Here is a 17,860-nt window from a genome sequence, read left to right as displayed (position 1 = left end):
TTACCCTATGAGAGTAAGAAGCCTGTATTTGTAATACAACAGTACGCATGTGTATTCTTGTGCATGTCTTATGGTCCAGGCATTTCACATCACAGTATGAAATTCAGCCTTTCTATACTATAGATCATTTTTGATTAAAACCTGTTGTCCAATATAAATCTCCACCATAATGTAATGAAAGAAGACAGAAACTGTCTATGTTAAAAGTCACAGTTAACAATAACTCTCAAGAGGAGGGACACTGTATTAAATTGCTGTAGGCATACTGAACCTGAGGACTTACATTCTTCCTGGCACAGATTTGTTTAATTGCACGCAGCAGATCTCGGACCAGGAGTGGGCAGATGGCGAGGACAGAGCTCCCGTACTGCTCCCACTCACTGCATTGACGGCAGCGGGAGAGGGATTCCCTTGTCCTGCAGCCAGCTGGCAGGCACGAGGCACAACTTCAGTGGTAGGTGTCTCCAAAGCAAATCATTCACAACATAACTAAGCGTTTCGACCAACTGGGGAAAAATCCCCCTTCTCCAGCAGGAGCCCGCTCTGATCTGGCTGGCGTGCCATGCCGCAGCCTGCTGCACCCCAGCCTCAAGTGCAGCTGTAAGCCAGGCTGGTTAAACTCCGTTATCGTTGCACTCATGGATTGCACATGCTCTCTCTCGAGCTGGCTGCATGCAGCTCAATACAACGGGGGGGAATGGGGGGGGTGAGTTTGCCCGCTGGGCACTCGGGCTTTCCGTGCCATGCCCAGGCGGGACCCGTGCATGGCAGCTGCAAGGGAGGGGTGGGCAGTAACACCCTGCTCTGGGCTGGGCTGGATGAAAGGGCCGAGCCTGGAGAGCAGCCGGCGCCGCCGGAGGCGTGATGCCCGCTGAGCCCGGGTTCTGCAAGGCGCTGCCTGACACGGGGCTGCACCGGCCGGTCTCCCGGGCGTGCTGCACAGGACCGGGGGGAGCAGGAGGAGGAGGAGGAGGAGGAGAGGAGGAGGGGGCGGAGAAGCAGCAGCCGGAGCGGCGGAGGGGAGCCCCGAGCTGGCTGGCCCTGGGCAGAGCCCAGCAGAGGCAGAAGGCGAAGGTAGGTGGCCGCATTGTTGTCTGAGCGGGCGCAGGGAGCGCGCAACGAGCCATTGTCAGCTTCCCCCGCAGCCAGGCGTCCCCTCGGCTGGCGCCCAGCCCCAGCCGCCCCCTCCCGCCATGGAAATCCGCCCTCCCCCGCCTGGGTGTTGCCAGGAACAATGGCAGGGCGAGGGCGTCCCTGGGTTCGGCCACCCTAGGGCGGCGCCGGCGGCACGGGAAGTTTTGCGGGTTGCAAGGCGTTGCGGGGCTGGGTTTTTTGTTTGTTTGCCTGCCATGCACAGCCAGGGGGCATGTGCTTTGTTGTCAGGGGTGTGTGTGTGTGTGGAAGGAGCTGGTGCATTTGCAAGGAGCACGGAGGGAGGGAAGGAAGGAAGTTACAGTGCAAGAGAATCGGGCCCCTAAGGTTTGGCTGGACAGGCACTTGAAGAGGTGGGGGCTTGCTCCACAGTCTTTTTTTTTTTTTTTTTTGAAAGGAGAAGGCGTTGCAGGGTTGATCCCCGAGCTTTCCCCTAGCAGCGTGCTGTGTCTCTCTTTTAAAGAGCTGCAGTTTCTCTCCCCCCGCCCCTGCAAGGGGGTGTCCTGCTGCTTCAGGATTAGACAGTCAGTTCTGACAATGCTGCTGCTTTAATACGACCCGCTCTGTCTGGTCATGTCCCCAGCTTCCAGGAGAACCAGACTCCTTCTCCGGCTGCAGAAGCGGAATACGAGGAGATTTCTTTTGTCTTGCTCCGGCCCGGGTGTCAGATTTATTCCTGGGTGGGGTGATGCCAAACATTCCTCTGATCTGTTAGCACTTGTAGGGAAAAATCATTTTCAACTCTAAGGGTCCTCTCATTATAGATGAAGAATCACCATATCAGGTGCACTGAAGTTTTCCATCAGTGGAAAGTACCCAGACAGCTGTTGGCGGTATCTGTACTGAGAAGAAGCTGATGCTTTAGGAGCCTTCATACTAGCATTATCCCTTACTGGTTACTTTTCTTAGTAATATTCAAGGCAATAGAATAATCTGTAAACTACAGCCCCTCTTTCCCCAGGGGATTAATGTCTGCTGGGACAGAGTGCTTCCACATGGAGGGGAACAATGCAGTGAGCAAACGGTACTTAAAAAATAAAATACAGTTGTACCATTTATACAAAATACAATACTTATGTCTTAATAGGAGTAAAAAAGAATTCAAGCAGTGTTTTGAATTCCGAGGCTGATTACTTATTCATGGTATTTGTTTGTATGTACTTATCTATTTGTTTAAATTCATTATTATTTGCAGCATAGCATTTATATCTGGGTGTGTTGTAAAAGCAAGTAAAACCTGAAAGGACATGGAGGAGTTTAAATGTTACCTCCAGCAATATGAATGTTTTACATTATTTTACTTTTACATTGTAGTCAACGATAAATGTTCATTTCCTGTACATAGAAAGTCCCAGGGCTCAGAAAATTTACCAGACACAACCTAAAGAGTAAGTCTGCTATGCTAACCAGCATGAGATGTACCCAGGCTGTCCCCACAATACCTTAAGGCTATGTTTCCCATCACTTTAAAGAAATGAATATAGTGCAAAAAACTATTTGCAACATAAACCATCTGCTTTCTGTGTACATCCCTACAAACACTTACACATGTGCATACCTACCCTTATCTTTGCACACAAGAGTACGTGTGTAGGATCAAGGCCTCATTTAGTTAAAGTGTAACTTAGTGTATATATATTTCCCTTGCTTTTGTTACACTAGCTTTTCCTTGCTGGCCTCATCCCACTTCCTCTTTTCTTTCCTAGAATAATCTCTTTCCCAGTATTGTTTTCAGTGTTTGTTTCCTCTTGTCCTTTCTTTCTCTCCACCCATTATATCTCTTCCTTTTTTTCCCTACAGTAGGTTCTTCACTACATGTTTTCTTTCTTCCACTTCTGCCAAGACTGGTCATTCTCTCTTCTACTTCTTTTCTAACTCAGGCTTCCCTGTGCAAGAAAGTTGCCCCAGTTTAGCTAAAAGTGTGATTTTAAACCATTTGAGTCAAACTGCCAAAGGCTCTGTGGACACTCATATTTTAGGGTAGGTTAACTAGATTAGGAACAGGCTTAAACTAAAGCAAAATAAGCTATTCTTAAACTAGAAAAGAATATCTACACCAAAGTTTTCAGCAGTTTAACTAAATCTGTTTAAAAACAATATTTAAGTTTAAACCAGTGCAGCTTATGTACCTAGACAAGGCCTCATCTAAATTAGAAACTCAATAGGACATATATCTGTTTTGCATGTTTGGTATATAAAATAAATAGTCACTTTTCCTCTGGGCTCACCCACTTCTTTATGTACAAGGTACCAGCTCCTCAGCTGCTGTAAATCAACATATCTTCATTTAATTCACTAAAGCTATGTCAATTTACAACACCTGAGGAACTGCCCCAAGGTGTGGACAGAGTTATTAGACACCTGGGCTCAGAAAGTAGCGGCAGTTAGGAGCCTACATACCTTTGCGGAGCTGGGTCTTTGTAGGCAGAGGATTTAAGTAAAATGATAGGTCCTAGTGAAAACTCAGGCTTCATCTGCTGGGATACCTACTAGAATATTGTCCCTGTGACTTGCTCAGCGTTTCCATCTTTTATATCCTCTCGCTAGTAGGAATATGATCAACTTGAAGCTCCTCTTGTCCTGCTGGATTGGAGCAGGAGCTTTCACTCTCTGATTCTCTTTTTCACCCCCTTTCCATTTTTTCTTCAGTCAAGAGCTGCTGTATGGGGGATGGTGGGCTCTGCCTTTTGGTTCTGCCCAGGCTCTACTTAGAGCTCTTACAGGAGGTAGCCAAGTACAGTTGACCTGAGTCTTGTCTATTTCACTGCTGGTTGCTTGGTTCCCAATAACAGCAGTGCAAGCCTGTTAAGTTTTTAATCAGTCTTCACTCAGTGGTGGCTTGGGAAAGCTCTGAGCACCTGCTTTATCTGTAGACTGAGGAAGATGATAATAGTATGGTTTTATCCTTGATTTGTATGTGGCTAGGATTTTTCATACCCAGAAGATCAAGAACCCAGAGCTAGCCAGAAAACTTTAAAAATCTTAAAATCAAGTTCTTTTGTGAAACTTCTCTGTTTTTTTTATATTTTATTTTATTTTCTGATGTACTTGAAGCTTGGGGTTTTGTTTTTTTAAAGTGAGCTTATTCTGCAGAAGTCAGCAATACATGCCTCAGAAAGATGTGTTTTCCTTTGAGGTGAGTGGATTTTCAAGGTTTCATCTATGCTATATAGAAATTCACCTTGCTGGTTTCATTGGGCTTCTATGGATGCAGCTGATGCTAGACTGGTTTTTAGTCTTCAGTCTTCTGTTTAATTTTGATGCATTGAAATCTCCAAAAATGCATGCCACTGAGATTGTACATTTCAGTTAGTTAAAAATATACGTTATCTTAATCAAAAGGCAACAATTGTCTAGATATTTTCCTTTCCTTAAACAAGCCCCAGAATCCTTTAATTTGGAAACTTTAGTGGAGCAAATGAATTCCTGACGTCTAACTTGCAGGTGTCTCTCTTTTTCTGTGGCTTTCTGCTACTAGGCTCCTTTTACTTTCATGAAAGCTGGAATGTTTTATGGCTAGTAAAATTACTGATTCCCTAGAACGTGTCTTAGCAGTGGAAGTGGGGGACAGTGTTGTTGTTGGTTGTTGTTGTGGTGTTAGAATTTAAAAAAAAAAACTTTTAAAGGTCCTTTTGAAAAAAAGTTGGGCTTTTTTTTGTTGTTGTTGTTGTAGATGCATAAGAGTTATGAGATTTGTCAATTGTGAACTTTGCTAATGCAAGTTATATAGGTGAACACCACCATCATAATTATCAGCCTTTCTAGCAGTCTTAACAATGAAGCTATGGACTGGAAAGGGGGCATGGAGAATGAATTGTGGCATCCACCTCTACAGCATATAGGAGTTTGGTAATATCCCTTTAAATAGTTTGTGGGTAAAACCCACCCAGATATCGTTGGGTACCAAACAACTGTGTTTGCTAACTATATACAAACATACAACCACAAGGCATAGTTACACCTATACACTGCTGCTGGGTTGGGTTAAAGTGGCTTCTGCAGTAGAGGATAGGGAGTCATCCTAGCTGGCTCACAAACTATTTAAGGGGATGCCACCCAGTTCCTGTACACTGCACACACATCTGTCTCAAAAGATGGTCCTTTGCGGGACAGTGGGTGGGTGGACTGAGACAGGAATGGGGGAGGGAGCAAGGGGTGGGGTGACCTAGGGAATCCTGCAGTACCTTTGGATAAAAGAAGACTTCAGGGGCCAAATTCATCCATGCATACACAGATGCCATTCCCCTATATGAGTTGGGAAAATCCACTAAATGGTTGTGTAAGTTCAAGTGGGGTATAAATGAATTAGAGGGTGGGACAAGTTACGCCATCTTACCATTTACAACCATTTTGAGACCCTTTCTATCAGCCATGTGTCACTGATGCTGTAAATCAAAGATGAACAGAGTCCCCCGGAGCTCTTACTAGCTTAAAATCCTCCATCAAAAGGTGTGAGGATGGGAAAATCAAAGGTGTGGTTTTTAAGTTCACAGCTATGGTTTTATGGCAAACAATTAGGTTAATTTATCTCTGGATGTTGATATTTCAGCTGTACTCAGAACCTGGGGAAAAAACAAGTCGGAGGCTGGATTCCACTTCAGAAAACTTGGACCCATATTATAGTGGAGTGGTAGTTGCACTCCATTTATAATCACAATTTGTTAGCATTTGTTGTTGTTATCTTGGTTCTTAGGGTGGGATGATGCTTGATCTGTCAGGGTAGGTGAGATCAGAAATGGGGCCCTTTGTCCTCTAAGCCTTCTGGATCACAATTGTATATGTTATAACCCATTAGTGAGTTACGAAATGCAGCTATGTGTAATGACTAGCATTTAGGGTCCTATTCCACTAACCATTCAAAGCGGTAAACAATGCATATTAATTGTAACTGTGTGGAGATAGGGTGTGGTGGTATATGCTAGGTAGGAAGGCCCATAACTGAAGAAATATTAACATTTCCATTTTGATATCAAGTAGCAAAGCCTACAGGCCTCAAAGTGGTGTGGTATCATTTGTAAAGGTGTCATATAGGTTTTAACTTTAAATGGTTAAATTTAAAGTCAGAGGAGGTTTAACTTGGATTGCCCTGATTTACACTGGCGTGACGCTGTAGATTTAAATGAGTTGCACCTGATTTACAGCACTATGAGTGAGAAGAGAATAAAGCCATACATTCTTTGTACTGTACCTCTTAGCTAAAGAACTCCACCTTGTTCTAGACGGCATTCTTTGAAAGGATAATAGATATATTTGAACCTAGCATCCAGCTGTGCGTGAGAGGCAGTGGAATGTCCATAATTGGAGATAGTCAAGGCTAGACTAGACACTCCTATTGGGAATTCATTAGAAATAATTATGCCAGACATCGCAGTGCAAGGGAAGGAGGAGATGACCTACCAGAGAGCCCTTCCAACTCCAACGACGCTCTGAAAATGCCAATGTCTTTCATTGCTTCTTCCGCTCCATGCTGATTTCAGCTGACAGCTTCAGCATAGGCCCAGACAAGGGGTTGACCAGTGATGTCAGCTGCTGTCTCTTTGTTGCACCTGACTGAACCAATCAGATAAACTCGGTCAGTGCAAAGAATCTGCGTGAACCAGATATGTGTGGATGGGAGAGTTCTGAGAGCTGAAGCTTGCAAAATGAAAACCTTGCTTGCCAGAGCTATGGAATAGCTCTGTGTCCATCACTGTGTCTGTGTGCTTTCAATTGATCTAAACAGGGTTACCGGCTATATATATTTTTTGGGGGGTTATAACCCAAAATCTAAAAATTAGCAAATGCATGGAAATTTATTTCTGAAGTAGGTAATGTTTGTACTTTATTGCAATATCACTGTAAAATGGGCTTCTTTGTATAGAAATTCCTATTACAATATTGAATGTAAAGATTTGCCTGTTGCACAGCAAATTTAATGAAACACCCACATTTTGCTTAAGGATTTTGGGATCCTGATCAGCTAGGGAGAACTATAGAACGTCCATAGTCACATGACCACTCAAGAGCTTTGTAGATGGCCAGGCCACTAGAGAATGGGCTGATTGAAGAGAGGTGGAGGTGGAACACCTTTTGGTTTTGTAATCAGAGGTTCAGATAAACCAGTACAAGCCATATGGATATCCAGACATATGATTAAATCAAGCACAGCGTATGGTAACTAGGTCAGTGGGTATTACAAAGAGACATTCACGCAGCTCAACTAACATTCCAAAAACACATCAACATTTCATAGAGACATTGCTTATCTGCAATAGCAATGTCCAAGCCAGCTTAGAATATGTACAGCTGGGTGGTGTGTGTGGGTGTTTGTTTTTTTTTTTTTTTAAAAGGGGTCAACGCTTTGCTTCCAATACAATGCTTACGTGCAATGGAGAGGCTCTTAATGTTGGATCCAGCCAATTCAAAACATTAACCTTCCGCAGCCCCTTCCCCAAACATGTTGCATCAGTGCTTTCAGCAACTGTTAACAATGCCGTGGTTAAATGGGATGGGTTATAAAGAGCAGATGAAAAAAGCTTTCAGCACTGTCAAATGCACTACCTTGAAACTACAGGAATTTCTGGAAAATGTGTAATGGACATTGAATGTTTACACACTCCTGCTTCAATCAGCCTTTCCCGTGATTTTTAATTTATAGCTTAGTCAACCCTTCTTGATTTCTCAGAATAGGATTGTGTATGTGTGTTAATTTTAATGTGTGAGAGCGTCTGCTGGGAGACTATATCCTGTTCTTTGATGGTTGGATGGTATCTAGAACTGCTAAAAAAAGTTCCAGATCTTGATTTGCTGTCAAAACTTCAATGCAAAGAAAGGAAACAAATTTTGAATTATCTTTTAGCACCTCTAACTATATCCAACTGCTAGAAATAGATAAGGAACATATGGTCTGTTGTCTTAGAAGTGGGCTCCTGGTCCATGATGATGGCTCCTATGGTGCTAAAATAATTAAAGGGCTACTGTGCAAATTGTTGAGCCTAAAAAAGGTACATAGCGCTATCCTAGAAGCATAAAATATAGAGATGATAACATTTTAAATCATCATCTTCCATCTCCCTACCAATGCAGGAATGATTAGGATTGTCAAAGGAGCTACTTAGCGCTTACAAGGGAAGTTAGGTGCCTAAATCCTTTGGGATTCTTTTGACTGTTCAGCCCTAGAGTTTTGTCCAAACTAACTTTAAACTGCACTCAATTCCTTTGAGACAGACTTCCACAGGCGGAGTTAATCTCTCCTACATAATGAATCCATTCCCTTTTTAGTTCAGTATGTAGCAGAGATTGTTTACAGATTGTGTTTAATAATTGTATGGCCTTCTTAACAAACAAACAAAAAGCTGCATGTTAACTTCTAGGCTAGCGCTCCTGCAGTCAGTTTTTTGTTTGTAGTTGGAGAGCAGCAAAATAAAAGATTTTTTAGGTGATTCTCTCTCTCCTCCCCCACCAAATCAATATCTTAACCTAAGTGTGGATCTTTTTGATGCGTCTCCCTCCCCCACCTTTAGGATTTAATGTCCTGAAAACACATTTTATTGCCAAGCCATTGACAAAAAGATACTAGACCAAGGGTGAAATCCTGGTTCCACTGAAATTCAATGCAAGTCTTGCCATTTGATGCTACTGCCAGGATTTCACTGTACGTTTATTTTGCTTTATTGTTAGAATTGTATTGGGTTTTATTAAAATGATATACTACTCATACAGTAATATTTTACTAGTGATAGAGTGAGGATTACTGTTGACATAGGCAAGCAGTATTGGAGGGAGAATTTAAAGTACTTTATGCCACCCTGGATATTTCTCTGAGCTGGGCACTAACCTTTCGCAGGTATATCTGGAAATTCAGAAGCCTGCTTTGTAGTATATGCTAACCTCCGTTGACATTGTAATGCCCTCTGCAGCTATTATGTCAGAAGCATACAAGAGCACCTTTCTACTATGATTCTCCTGCTGTGGTTGGACTAGTTATGGCACGGGAGCTTTAATGATGTCATTTCAAGTGCATCTCAATTATCCTTGGTTTCTGATGGCAAAATTGGAGTCCTACCACTGCTTTCCTTCTCCTGTATTCCTGGCTCTTCCCTCTATTGTTTAAATAATCAGTTTGTCTGGACCTGGCTTTTCTTCCTATTCCAAAACATGCTGACATTTCTCTGCTGCTACTTTTTTCCACGTTCTCCTTCCACGTTCTCCATGTCTTGAACCGGCAAAGAAACAATCCAATTGAGCATTGCCAAATGAAGCTGCTCCGCTAGATCTGACTGTATAGCAAAGGTTTCTCTCCACTCTGACCATTGCAGAAGATGAAAAGTGACTAGATGAGAACAGGCTGGACAGAGGTGAAAATGTTTTTCCAAACCTTCAGCATGATCTTTGATGCTTGTACAATACAACAATACGACTGGAGCTGCACAAGTCAAAAATGAAAATGGTTCCCATCCCAAAGAATTTCTAAACTTCAAGACAGATGTAGGCAAGACATGCCTCACTGGGAAACCAAAGGAAGGAGGTCACTTGAAAATGTTTGCTTCTCTAATGTAAATTTGTCTTTTAACTTAAAAAAATTCATCAAACAGGATTGCGTTTCCCAGTCTGCTAACGTTCCACTTGTGCATTGTCACGAGAAGAACCCCAAGCAGGGAAACAGTTACTTCAGTTTATTAGTGAAGCAGATGCAAACTGGGTCTCTGATTATACAGCAGTGTGGGAACCCAATCCTAAAAAGACTTAATGTTACACATCTGAACAATCCCATTGACTTCCATGGCTCTATTCCTGTGCATAAAATTAAGCACATATATACTTTATTTTCAGGATCAAGGCCTAAGAGCAGATTCAGGTCCCAAGGCAAATTTAAATGAACTAAAATGTTGTTGACGCTTTTTCAGTAAAACCAATTTACTGCATCTCTGTTTCACATTGAGCAGAGATATGAAAATTGGAGCTTCAAATGGAAATGCTGCATCACAGATTGTTTATAATTTACACAATAAAGTAAAATAAAACCATTTTAAAGAACTTGCCCCAGAAAAGGAAATGTGGTGGAAAATTAATTGACTCTAAGGTGCTTTGATTGCCAAAACCTAATTGGAGTTTTATCAGAAACATCTTTGCTATTAGAGGTAACTTAGTGAAAAGAAAGGCTTTTAACACAGCAAATATGTGAACTTCTAGAAAGCAGGGACTCAAATTTCCCCCTCCCCCTGCTGCAAAAAAACAAAAAAAATTGAGCCGGTTAACTAATGGAAACTTGCCTAGCTTCTCTATTGCCTCATTCTTCTTGAAAGTACGATGTATTTCTTACTAGCATAATGAAGTGCTCAGTTATCAAGCAGGGGAAAGCTGCCTTTGCCAAGGAATGTTTGGACCAGGTTACCTTTCCTGATCATTACAGCATCAAAACCATATTCTGAAGCTATTCATTTGTATCTGTTTGACAGCCCTGGAGAACGAAGTCTTGTTTGTCAACGGAGCATGGATTAAACTACGGCCGCCTGTCAATATGCCTTAACACTAACCATGTGAGACTACTTCTCTGGGTAAAAGGATAATTCACTTACCACATCTATTAGTCCTTGCCTTCTCTGCAGAGACAGCCAATTGGGGTGGTTGTGGGTATCCCTTCCTCGTAGAAACTGATTGAGACAAGTTGTCATCTAGTAGCAATTTTCAGTCACTGATTTGAGGTGGTTTTGAACCAGGGACTTTGCAGGTGGTAAATGGGTCCTAGTTCTCTGAGCCACTCAGATTTCTGGCAACTGTAGTATGTGGTAAGTGCTTACCAGTGTTTAGTGTAAACTATCTGGTGGTCTTGTCAGGTTCACACTAACTGCTCTTCTGGCTGCCGAACATTCAAAGTGCCCTCACTTCATATCTGCAACGAGGAGGGTTTGTCACGGTGATAAACACTGGTCGACAGATCTTTGAATACATCTGGGGAGAGGAGATCTACTGAACTGTTCACCTCGTTGGCAAAGGGCCAGGTTGCGAGTGAAGTGGAGGCTGAAGTGTCTGGTTTGGAAGAGAAGAACAGCATCTTTGTTTAAAAAAGCCTGAATCAAAGCAGCCCATTCAGGCTAAAGTAGGACCAGGCTTTAATCCCGTTGTGGAGTCCAGCCTCATCAGAACTCTTAATTACCTACTTCACTTCGCTAACCCCATTCCCTCCCCTTAGTACATTAGGGACTGGCTTTTAATAGAGTTGTTTAAACCAGGGACCCTCAGCCTGAATCTTTGTATCTTTTAACCTTATCCCTTCCCCCTCTTTATACAGGCAAAGTCTGTCTTTAGCAAGGCGTTAACGCCTCGTCTCCCAGGAGTTACACCTTGTCACAGTGCCCGTTGGGATAAGTTACACCTGTTTGCCCATTCCAGTGAAAGAAATCCCTTTGCTTGCTTTTTACATACTCCAGTATAACTCAAATGGAGCCTGAGCTGCACGGGAACTTTCAGACGAGAGGCATGTTTTGCATCAGGCACGCTTAACAAGTATTTATTTGCTTGAGTAGTGCCTTAAATAGAGTTGTGTGGGATTTTGAGTGACAAGTGAATAGGGCCTTTTTGTTACGTTTAATTTTGACACCTAGTGTTTTTCTTTTTATCTAGCTACATTCTAGTATTGGGCTAGGTGTCTAGCGTCACTTGGCGTTTCTTCTAACATGTAATTTTCTGTGTGTTTCATGGTGCCAGAGTCCTGCACTCCCATCAGCTTATAATGAACATGACTTAGAATTATCTTGTAAGAATCGCTAGACGCTGGTGGAGGAAGCACCGAATAATACTCCAAGGATGTCAAATTAGAAGGAAAATGGCAGATCAGCAGGATGCTGCAAGGCAGTCTTGTGCACTGGGTGGATGATAAATACTGAAATCCCAGGGGGACTGAATTGACTGTGGGGTGTGGGGGCGCTTCGTAAGGGGATACAGAGCCTTTTGCTTCTAGGTTCGTGGTCTGAGGCCAGGGCTAGAAGGGGATCTTGATAAATGGAGAGATTTGGAGAGACATGGGCTCAAAATAAGCCGGGGCAAAACAGAGTATACGGCTGGGGTTCTCAAACTTCATTGCACCGTGACCCCCTTCTGACAACAAAAATTACTTCATGACTGTAGGAGGGGGGACCGAAGCCTGAGACAGCCCGAGCCCCACTGTCCTTGGTGGAGAGGCCAAAGCCGAGGGCTTCAGCCCCAGGCAGTGGGCCTGCAGCCTGAGCCCTGCCACCCAGGGCTGAGGCCCTTGGGCTTTGGCTTCAGCCCTGGGCAGTGGGGCTTGGGGACTGGAGCGCTTGGGGAAAAGCTCTACTTGGTTACCACAAGTGTGCATTGCTCTCTTCACATTGAGGGAGAGGTGGACTGAGTGTTAAACCCGTATACTGGCCAGATTTGACCAGGGCAGGAAGATACTGCTCTAGGGTCCCAGGCTGAGTAGCTGGTGGTCAGAGAGCCTGTGTGTAACTGCATCTGAGTGTGTCTCTACCTGTATGAATGCTGGTGAAAGTGCAGGCAGGAGGGCTTTGCAGCTTGTCACAGCAGTTCAGTGTGAGAGGGAGTCCAGGCTCGTGAGTTAGAGGGCTCAGTAGTACCCCAGTTCCAGGTGGAACCCCAGGGTGAACCCATCACACTACATGTATGCGTAATGCAAATATCTGTTTTTTCAGAGTTTGCATGTGACTGGAGGTGGGGCAGTTTCCTGCTTAAAGTGCGTTTTAAGATGATCCATGGAGCGCTATTGATTGAGCAGCCTTCTTCATGATATAAACTAGAACACCAAGAATCCTGTTGTTTCACCAGGGTCTGGAGCACACTAGACCTCTGTTTGGGGTGGGTAGGTATGATATCTCAGGATTATTTTATCCCCTGCCCCAGGGGTAGGTCGGTCGTACATGCTCTATTTAAGTAGGGAGGTGTTTGAGGTGGTGATAGAAGCATTGTTCTACTCAGAATACAACTGAATCTTAATGCTCCTGAAGAAAAGATATGTAGACATAGAGAGAGATAGATACAGATATATATAATGTCAGATTTTCTTTGGTTATGAGCTGAGGAGGGGGACGGTGTGTGTGTGTGAGAGACGGGGAGTGTTTGTGTAACTCGCTGGCGAGTGGGTAGTGAGCTGCAACACACTCAGAACTATGGACGGTTTCAGAGTAACAGTCATGTTAGTCTGTATTCGCAAAAAGAAAAGGAGTACTTGTGGCACCTTAGAGACTAACCAATTTATTTGAGCATAAGCTTTCGTGAGCTACAGCTCACTTCATCGAACTATGGAGGCTGGCTCCTTAGCTCAAGCAGTGAATCCTTTTTTATGCTTAAAGGTCTCCAGTTCAGGTCTTGGTGCCAGCCAAGATGGTCGCTGTCAGAGACTTTAAGTCTAGAAGGGACCATCATGATCATCTAGTCTGACCTCTTGCAGGCCACAAAATCTCACCCGCCCACTCCTGGAATAGACTCCAACCTCTGGCTGAGTTACTGAAGTCCTCAAATCATGGTTTAAAGACTTCAAATGACAATTCACCACTTACACTAGTTTTAAACTTGCAAGTGGCCCCTGCCCCATGCTGCAGAGGAAGGCAGAAAACCATAAGGTCTCTGCCAATCTGACCTGGGGGGAAAATTCCTTCCCTACCCCAAATATGGCGATCAGTTTGACCCTGAGCATGTGGATGAGACCCACCAGCCAGACACCTGGGAAAGAATTCTCTGTAGTAACTCAGAGCCCTCCCCATCTAGTGTCCCATCATGTAAGTTGTGGGCCTGCTTCTCTAGCTCAAGTCATAGAGATACACACCTTTAATGCTGAAGATTCCTGATTCAGTCCAAGATAGCAGCCAACAGATAGGTGGGCTCACCTGGAATTCAAACTGTTGTGTGCCCCAGGCCTTTGGGACAAGCTTTTTCTGTCCAGAGTAAGTATATAATCCACTGGTCAGAGAGTGTAATGTGCCCTCCTCTGCACCCAAGCCACAGAAGATATGAGTCTGTTACAGAGCCTGGCTCCAGTGACTTATACCTTTAGTTCCAGAGATCCCTGTTCAATCCCCTGTGTGGGTTAAGATGGTCACCATCACATGTGCATGGGAAGAGAATACCGTAAGGAGTTAAACAAGCTTCATAGAGATGACGAGACTGCTCTAAGCATTTTCCTGTTTAATGGCATTTTTAGCCCATGAACTCCTAAAATAAATGACTTGGTTAGTTGCATCTGATGAAGTGAGCTGTAGCTCACGAAAGCTTATGCTCAAGTAAATTGGTTAGTCTCTAAGGTGCCACAAGTACTCCTTTTCTTTTTGCAAATACAGACTAACACGGCTCTGAAACCGGTTAGTAAACTGTAATTCTGACTGATGAATGGTGGCTCTCTACAGAACAGGCTAAGTCTGCAAATAAACGCAGGGTAGCAGAAAGAAGTATAACAAGAAATATTTGAAGGGTGCAAACATCAATGCAGACAAAACTATTCAGGATAGTTTTTAAGGAAGTGTAACTGCCGTGGCATGAAGTTTTAAGAGAGCAGAAAATACAGGTCCACTAGTAGGTAACTTGGAACTGTGTTAGGAAGGTCTTCAGAATGGCTGCCTCTTTGAGGAATAGATATGTTGTTGTTGTTGTTGTTGTTTTTTTAAGTGTGAGTTAGAGCTGTGTCTTTAAAATAAACCAGTGTAGTAGAACGCTTTTGGGTCCTGATCTTGTAAGCTGATCCATTTGGATGGACCCCTGCACCTGTAGGGAGCCGTCTTCAGTAATTCTAAGGAGCAAATCTAGTTACTGTTTTTTAAAGTGGTTTTGTGCATGTAAGCTTGGCTTTCAATAGGTTTCCGCTTTGGTATTTCTGTTGATAAACGGAGCCATATGTAATTATCGCTGCTAAGCCCTTCTATTGAGACATTGCACATTGCAAAGGCATATAAATGAAGTGCAGCCTTCTAGGTTACATAATTTGTAAAAGGAAGAGCGGGGAAATAAAGGCATCTGCTAGTATTTCTTTGTATCTTCTGTGCCCGGTTAGTTCTCCCCTTCCCACACAAGAAGGAATTTTTTTGAAAAGATGCTTACTGGGGAGAGTGGGGGTGGCAAGCTAGGAGAAAAGGGTCTGTTATTTAAACCTGCCCAGCCCATTCGTTGTTAGTTCTTCCTATAGAAATTACCTATAGAATTTCCTATAACATTGCAACACCAACACAGTTGAAGTACGTCTGCTTTGAGTTAGGCACAAATATAAGAAATGAAATCCTCGTTAACTGGGTGGTACCTATACCCAGGAGAGTAAGCAGTATTCTATCCGGTCCCCTCTGTCTGTTCCTAACATAGACCAAAATAAACCTGGTTTGAGCCAGAATAAGGGTCCATACAGCATTTGCACCTGATTACTACATTAATTTAAAATAACACCTTTCATCAAACTGGTGTAACTCTGCCTGCAGATAAGCCCTGAGTCACTTAACCTCTCTGTGCATCAGTTTATTCTTCTTAAAACAAGCAGTCCGGTGGCACCTTAAAGACTAACCGATTTATTTGGGCATAAGCTTTCGTGGGGAAAAAACCCACCTCTTCAGATGCATAGTTTATTCCTCTAAACTAGGAACTAATAATATCATCATCTCAGGGGTCTTCATTATGGTTTGTAATGCTCTTGTAGACCACTGGATATATGCTCTGTAAGTGTGAAGTCCTCTAGTAACACGCTGTCAATGGGGTTTCAAAAGCCTTTAAGAGCTTTTTAAACTCAAACACTGAGCCTTGTACTACAAGGGAATTGTTAGACCCCAAGTCTGCAGATGGCTCTGGGTGCAGGGTCCTGTTGACTTTGATGTAGTTCTGTGTAGGAGCAGGAATCCTCCTGCCCTGAGTCCCTACTTCACAGGGATGTTGTAAGGATACCGCCCCCTCCCCCTGCCCCGCTTTTTTTTTTTTTTCTTCCAAGTGATATAGTTCTACTGTTACAATCCCTAGGGTGAGAGTTGTACCAATATAAAGATGTCTTTATACCAGTATAGCTTTCCCCCCTTCTGATACAGGACTAAGCTATACCAGTACTAAGTTGCTTTATACCAATATAAAGCCCATGCTAAGGGGGTTGTACCACTTTAACTGTATTGGCATAGTTAAAAGGGGCACAACTTTCTTATGCAGACAGCCTAAGATATGCAGCGTTGTTGTAACTGCATTGGTCCCAGGATATTAGAGAAACAAGGTGGGTGAGGTAATATCTTCTGTTCGGTGAGAGGGGCGAGCTTACCCGGACCACCTCTTCACGTCAAGAGCTCTGTGGAAGCTCAAAAACTTGTCTTCCTCACCCACAGAAGTTGGCTCTATAAAAGAGAGCCAGTTTGGGGATTGGTGCAGAAGTGAATAGGAGGCCACTGAGCAATAGGGTCAGCTAGCTTCCATGTAACTAATTTGTGGAGTAGAATCCTAATTACGCTCCTGCTTGGTCACACAAGTTTTTTAGTATTTGCCTGAATTCTGGAGAACTTGGTATGCAACATGCAATTAGAAAACCGTGCATACGAAGGGAACTTTGTGTGGAGTTCTGTGGACTCTGAGTAGCTTTATGACCATGAACATCCGGAACATTTTAGGAAGAGTAGCAATTGGTTCTGCTTTTATTCATTCAAATCTTGGCCTTGCACATGCTGTGGCTCCCGTCCCAATCCAACAAGTTTAAAGTAAATATCACATTTCAACGTGTGTCTGGGGGAGGGGGGAAGATTTGTATAAGAGGACTAGGAGAGAGAAGTAGCTTTTGAAATCAGTGGTGCCAGCAGGCAGGCCTGTTTGATGGGATTTTTTTTATGACAGCAGGTGTCCCCTCCTTTCTTGTGGGGAGGCGGGAAAATACACGGAGTTTGCTTTTCTAAGGGAAAAGCAAATCAGACAAACCAATAACAAGAAAATGTTGGTGCATTTCTTGTGTGTGTGTGTCGTCATTTAGAGTGCAGTGTCTCATTTTTCTGTTGTGTTTGTAGTTGTTAAACCTACTATAACATCCTCACACCTTCCATACTGTATCTGTGTAATTTATGTGCAACTATCCTGTGTACTAATGAAACTCAACTAAATAAAGGTTCCAGGCCGGTTATTCCATCGGTATTTTCTGTACTAGTATAAAATAAAACTTAACGTATTGGCATTAGTGGAGGGGAAAATATTATGGCACAAATATGAAGCATTGATGCTCTCTGTTTACCACTTCCAAGAAGCTGGAGCCCAATCTGCTCTCATTTAAGTCAGTGGATATATACTTAAAGAGCCCTATATTAAAGTTCACACTCAACAAAGAAAACATCAGTAGAAAATGACTCGGGTGAAATTCAATGAGCCAGGATTTCACCCATTATCAAGACAGCTGAGTTGCTATATTAGGTCCCAATCCTGCAATGAGCTCTATGTTGGCAGACCCCATTGCAGGATCAGAGCCATAGAAACATTTACCTTAGCCACGTTTTATTTCATGACTTCATTGTTGCCTTCGTATTGATTTCTGCGTTTATGCTGGTGTATCCGAGACTGGAATTGGGCCTATGCAATGCCTTCTTCCCCATGCCACTACGTTCCTTGTGGCGTCGTATGCTCATTTCTTCTTCATGAGAACACCTAGTAAGCAGAAATAGCCTTTCCTATACATATGGCTTTTTAGGTTCTGGCTTTCAAAGAACAGTTGAAGGAAGCAGCGTGTTAAGATCATAATCATATTTATGTGGCATTGTGGATACAA

General features: G+C 43.2%; 1 protein-coding gene across 3 annotated transcripts in view; it reads left to right on the top strand.

Moving 5' to 3' along the window:
• The first annotated feature begins 481 nt into the window (after positions 1–481).
• FRMD4B (FERM domain containing 4B) overlaps positions 482–17,860 on the top strand; it is a 197,911-nt gene continuing 180,532 nt past the window's right edge. Inside the window, exons 1-2 of one of the 3 annotated variants that reach the window (XM_043551217.1) lie at positions 3,537–3,878; positions 4,230–4,288. In XM_043551217.1, the coding sequence (XP_043407152.1) occupies positions 4,259–4,288 (30 nt within the window). In that variant the 5' untranslated portion in view covers positions 3,537–3,878; positions 4,230–4,258. Of the gene's footprint in view, positions 1,075–3,536; positions 4,289–17,860 lie in introns of those variants that run through there. The other 2 variants (XM_043551214.1, XM_043551216.1) reach the window with 2 other exon arrangements.

Source organism: Chelonia mydas, chromosome 7, assembly GCF_015237465.2.
Source record: "Chelonia mydas isolate rCheMyd1 chromosome 7, rCheMyd1.pri.v2, whole genome shotgun sequence".
In the NCBI taxonomy this organism is placed as follows: domain Eukaryota; kingdom Metazoa; phylum Chordata; order Testudines; family Cheloniidae; genus Chelonia; species Chelonia mydas.
Note: the sequence above shows the minus strand (reverse complement) of the source record. Positions and strands in the feature narration are given on the sequence as shown.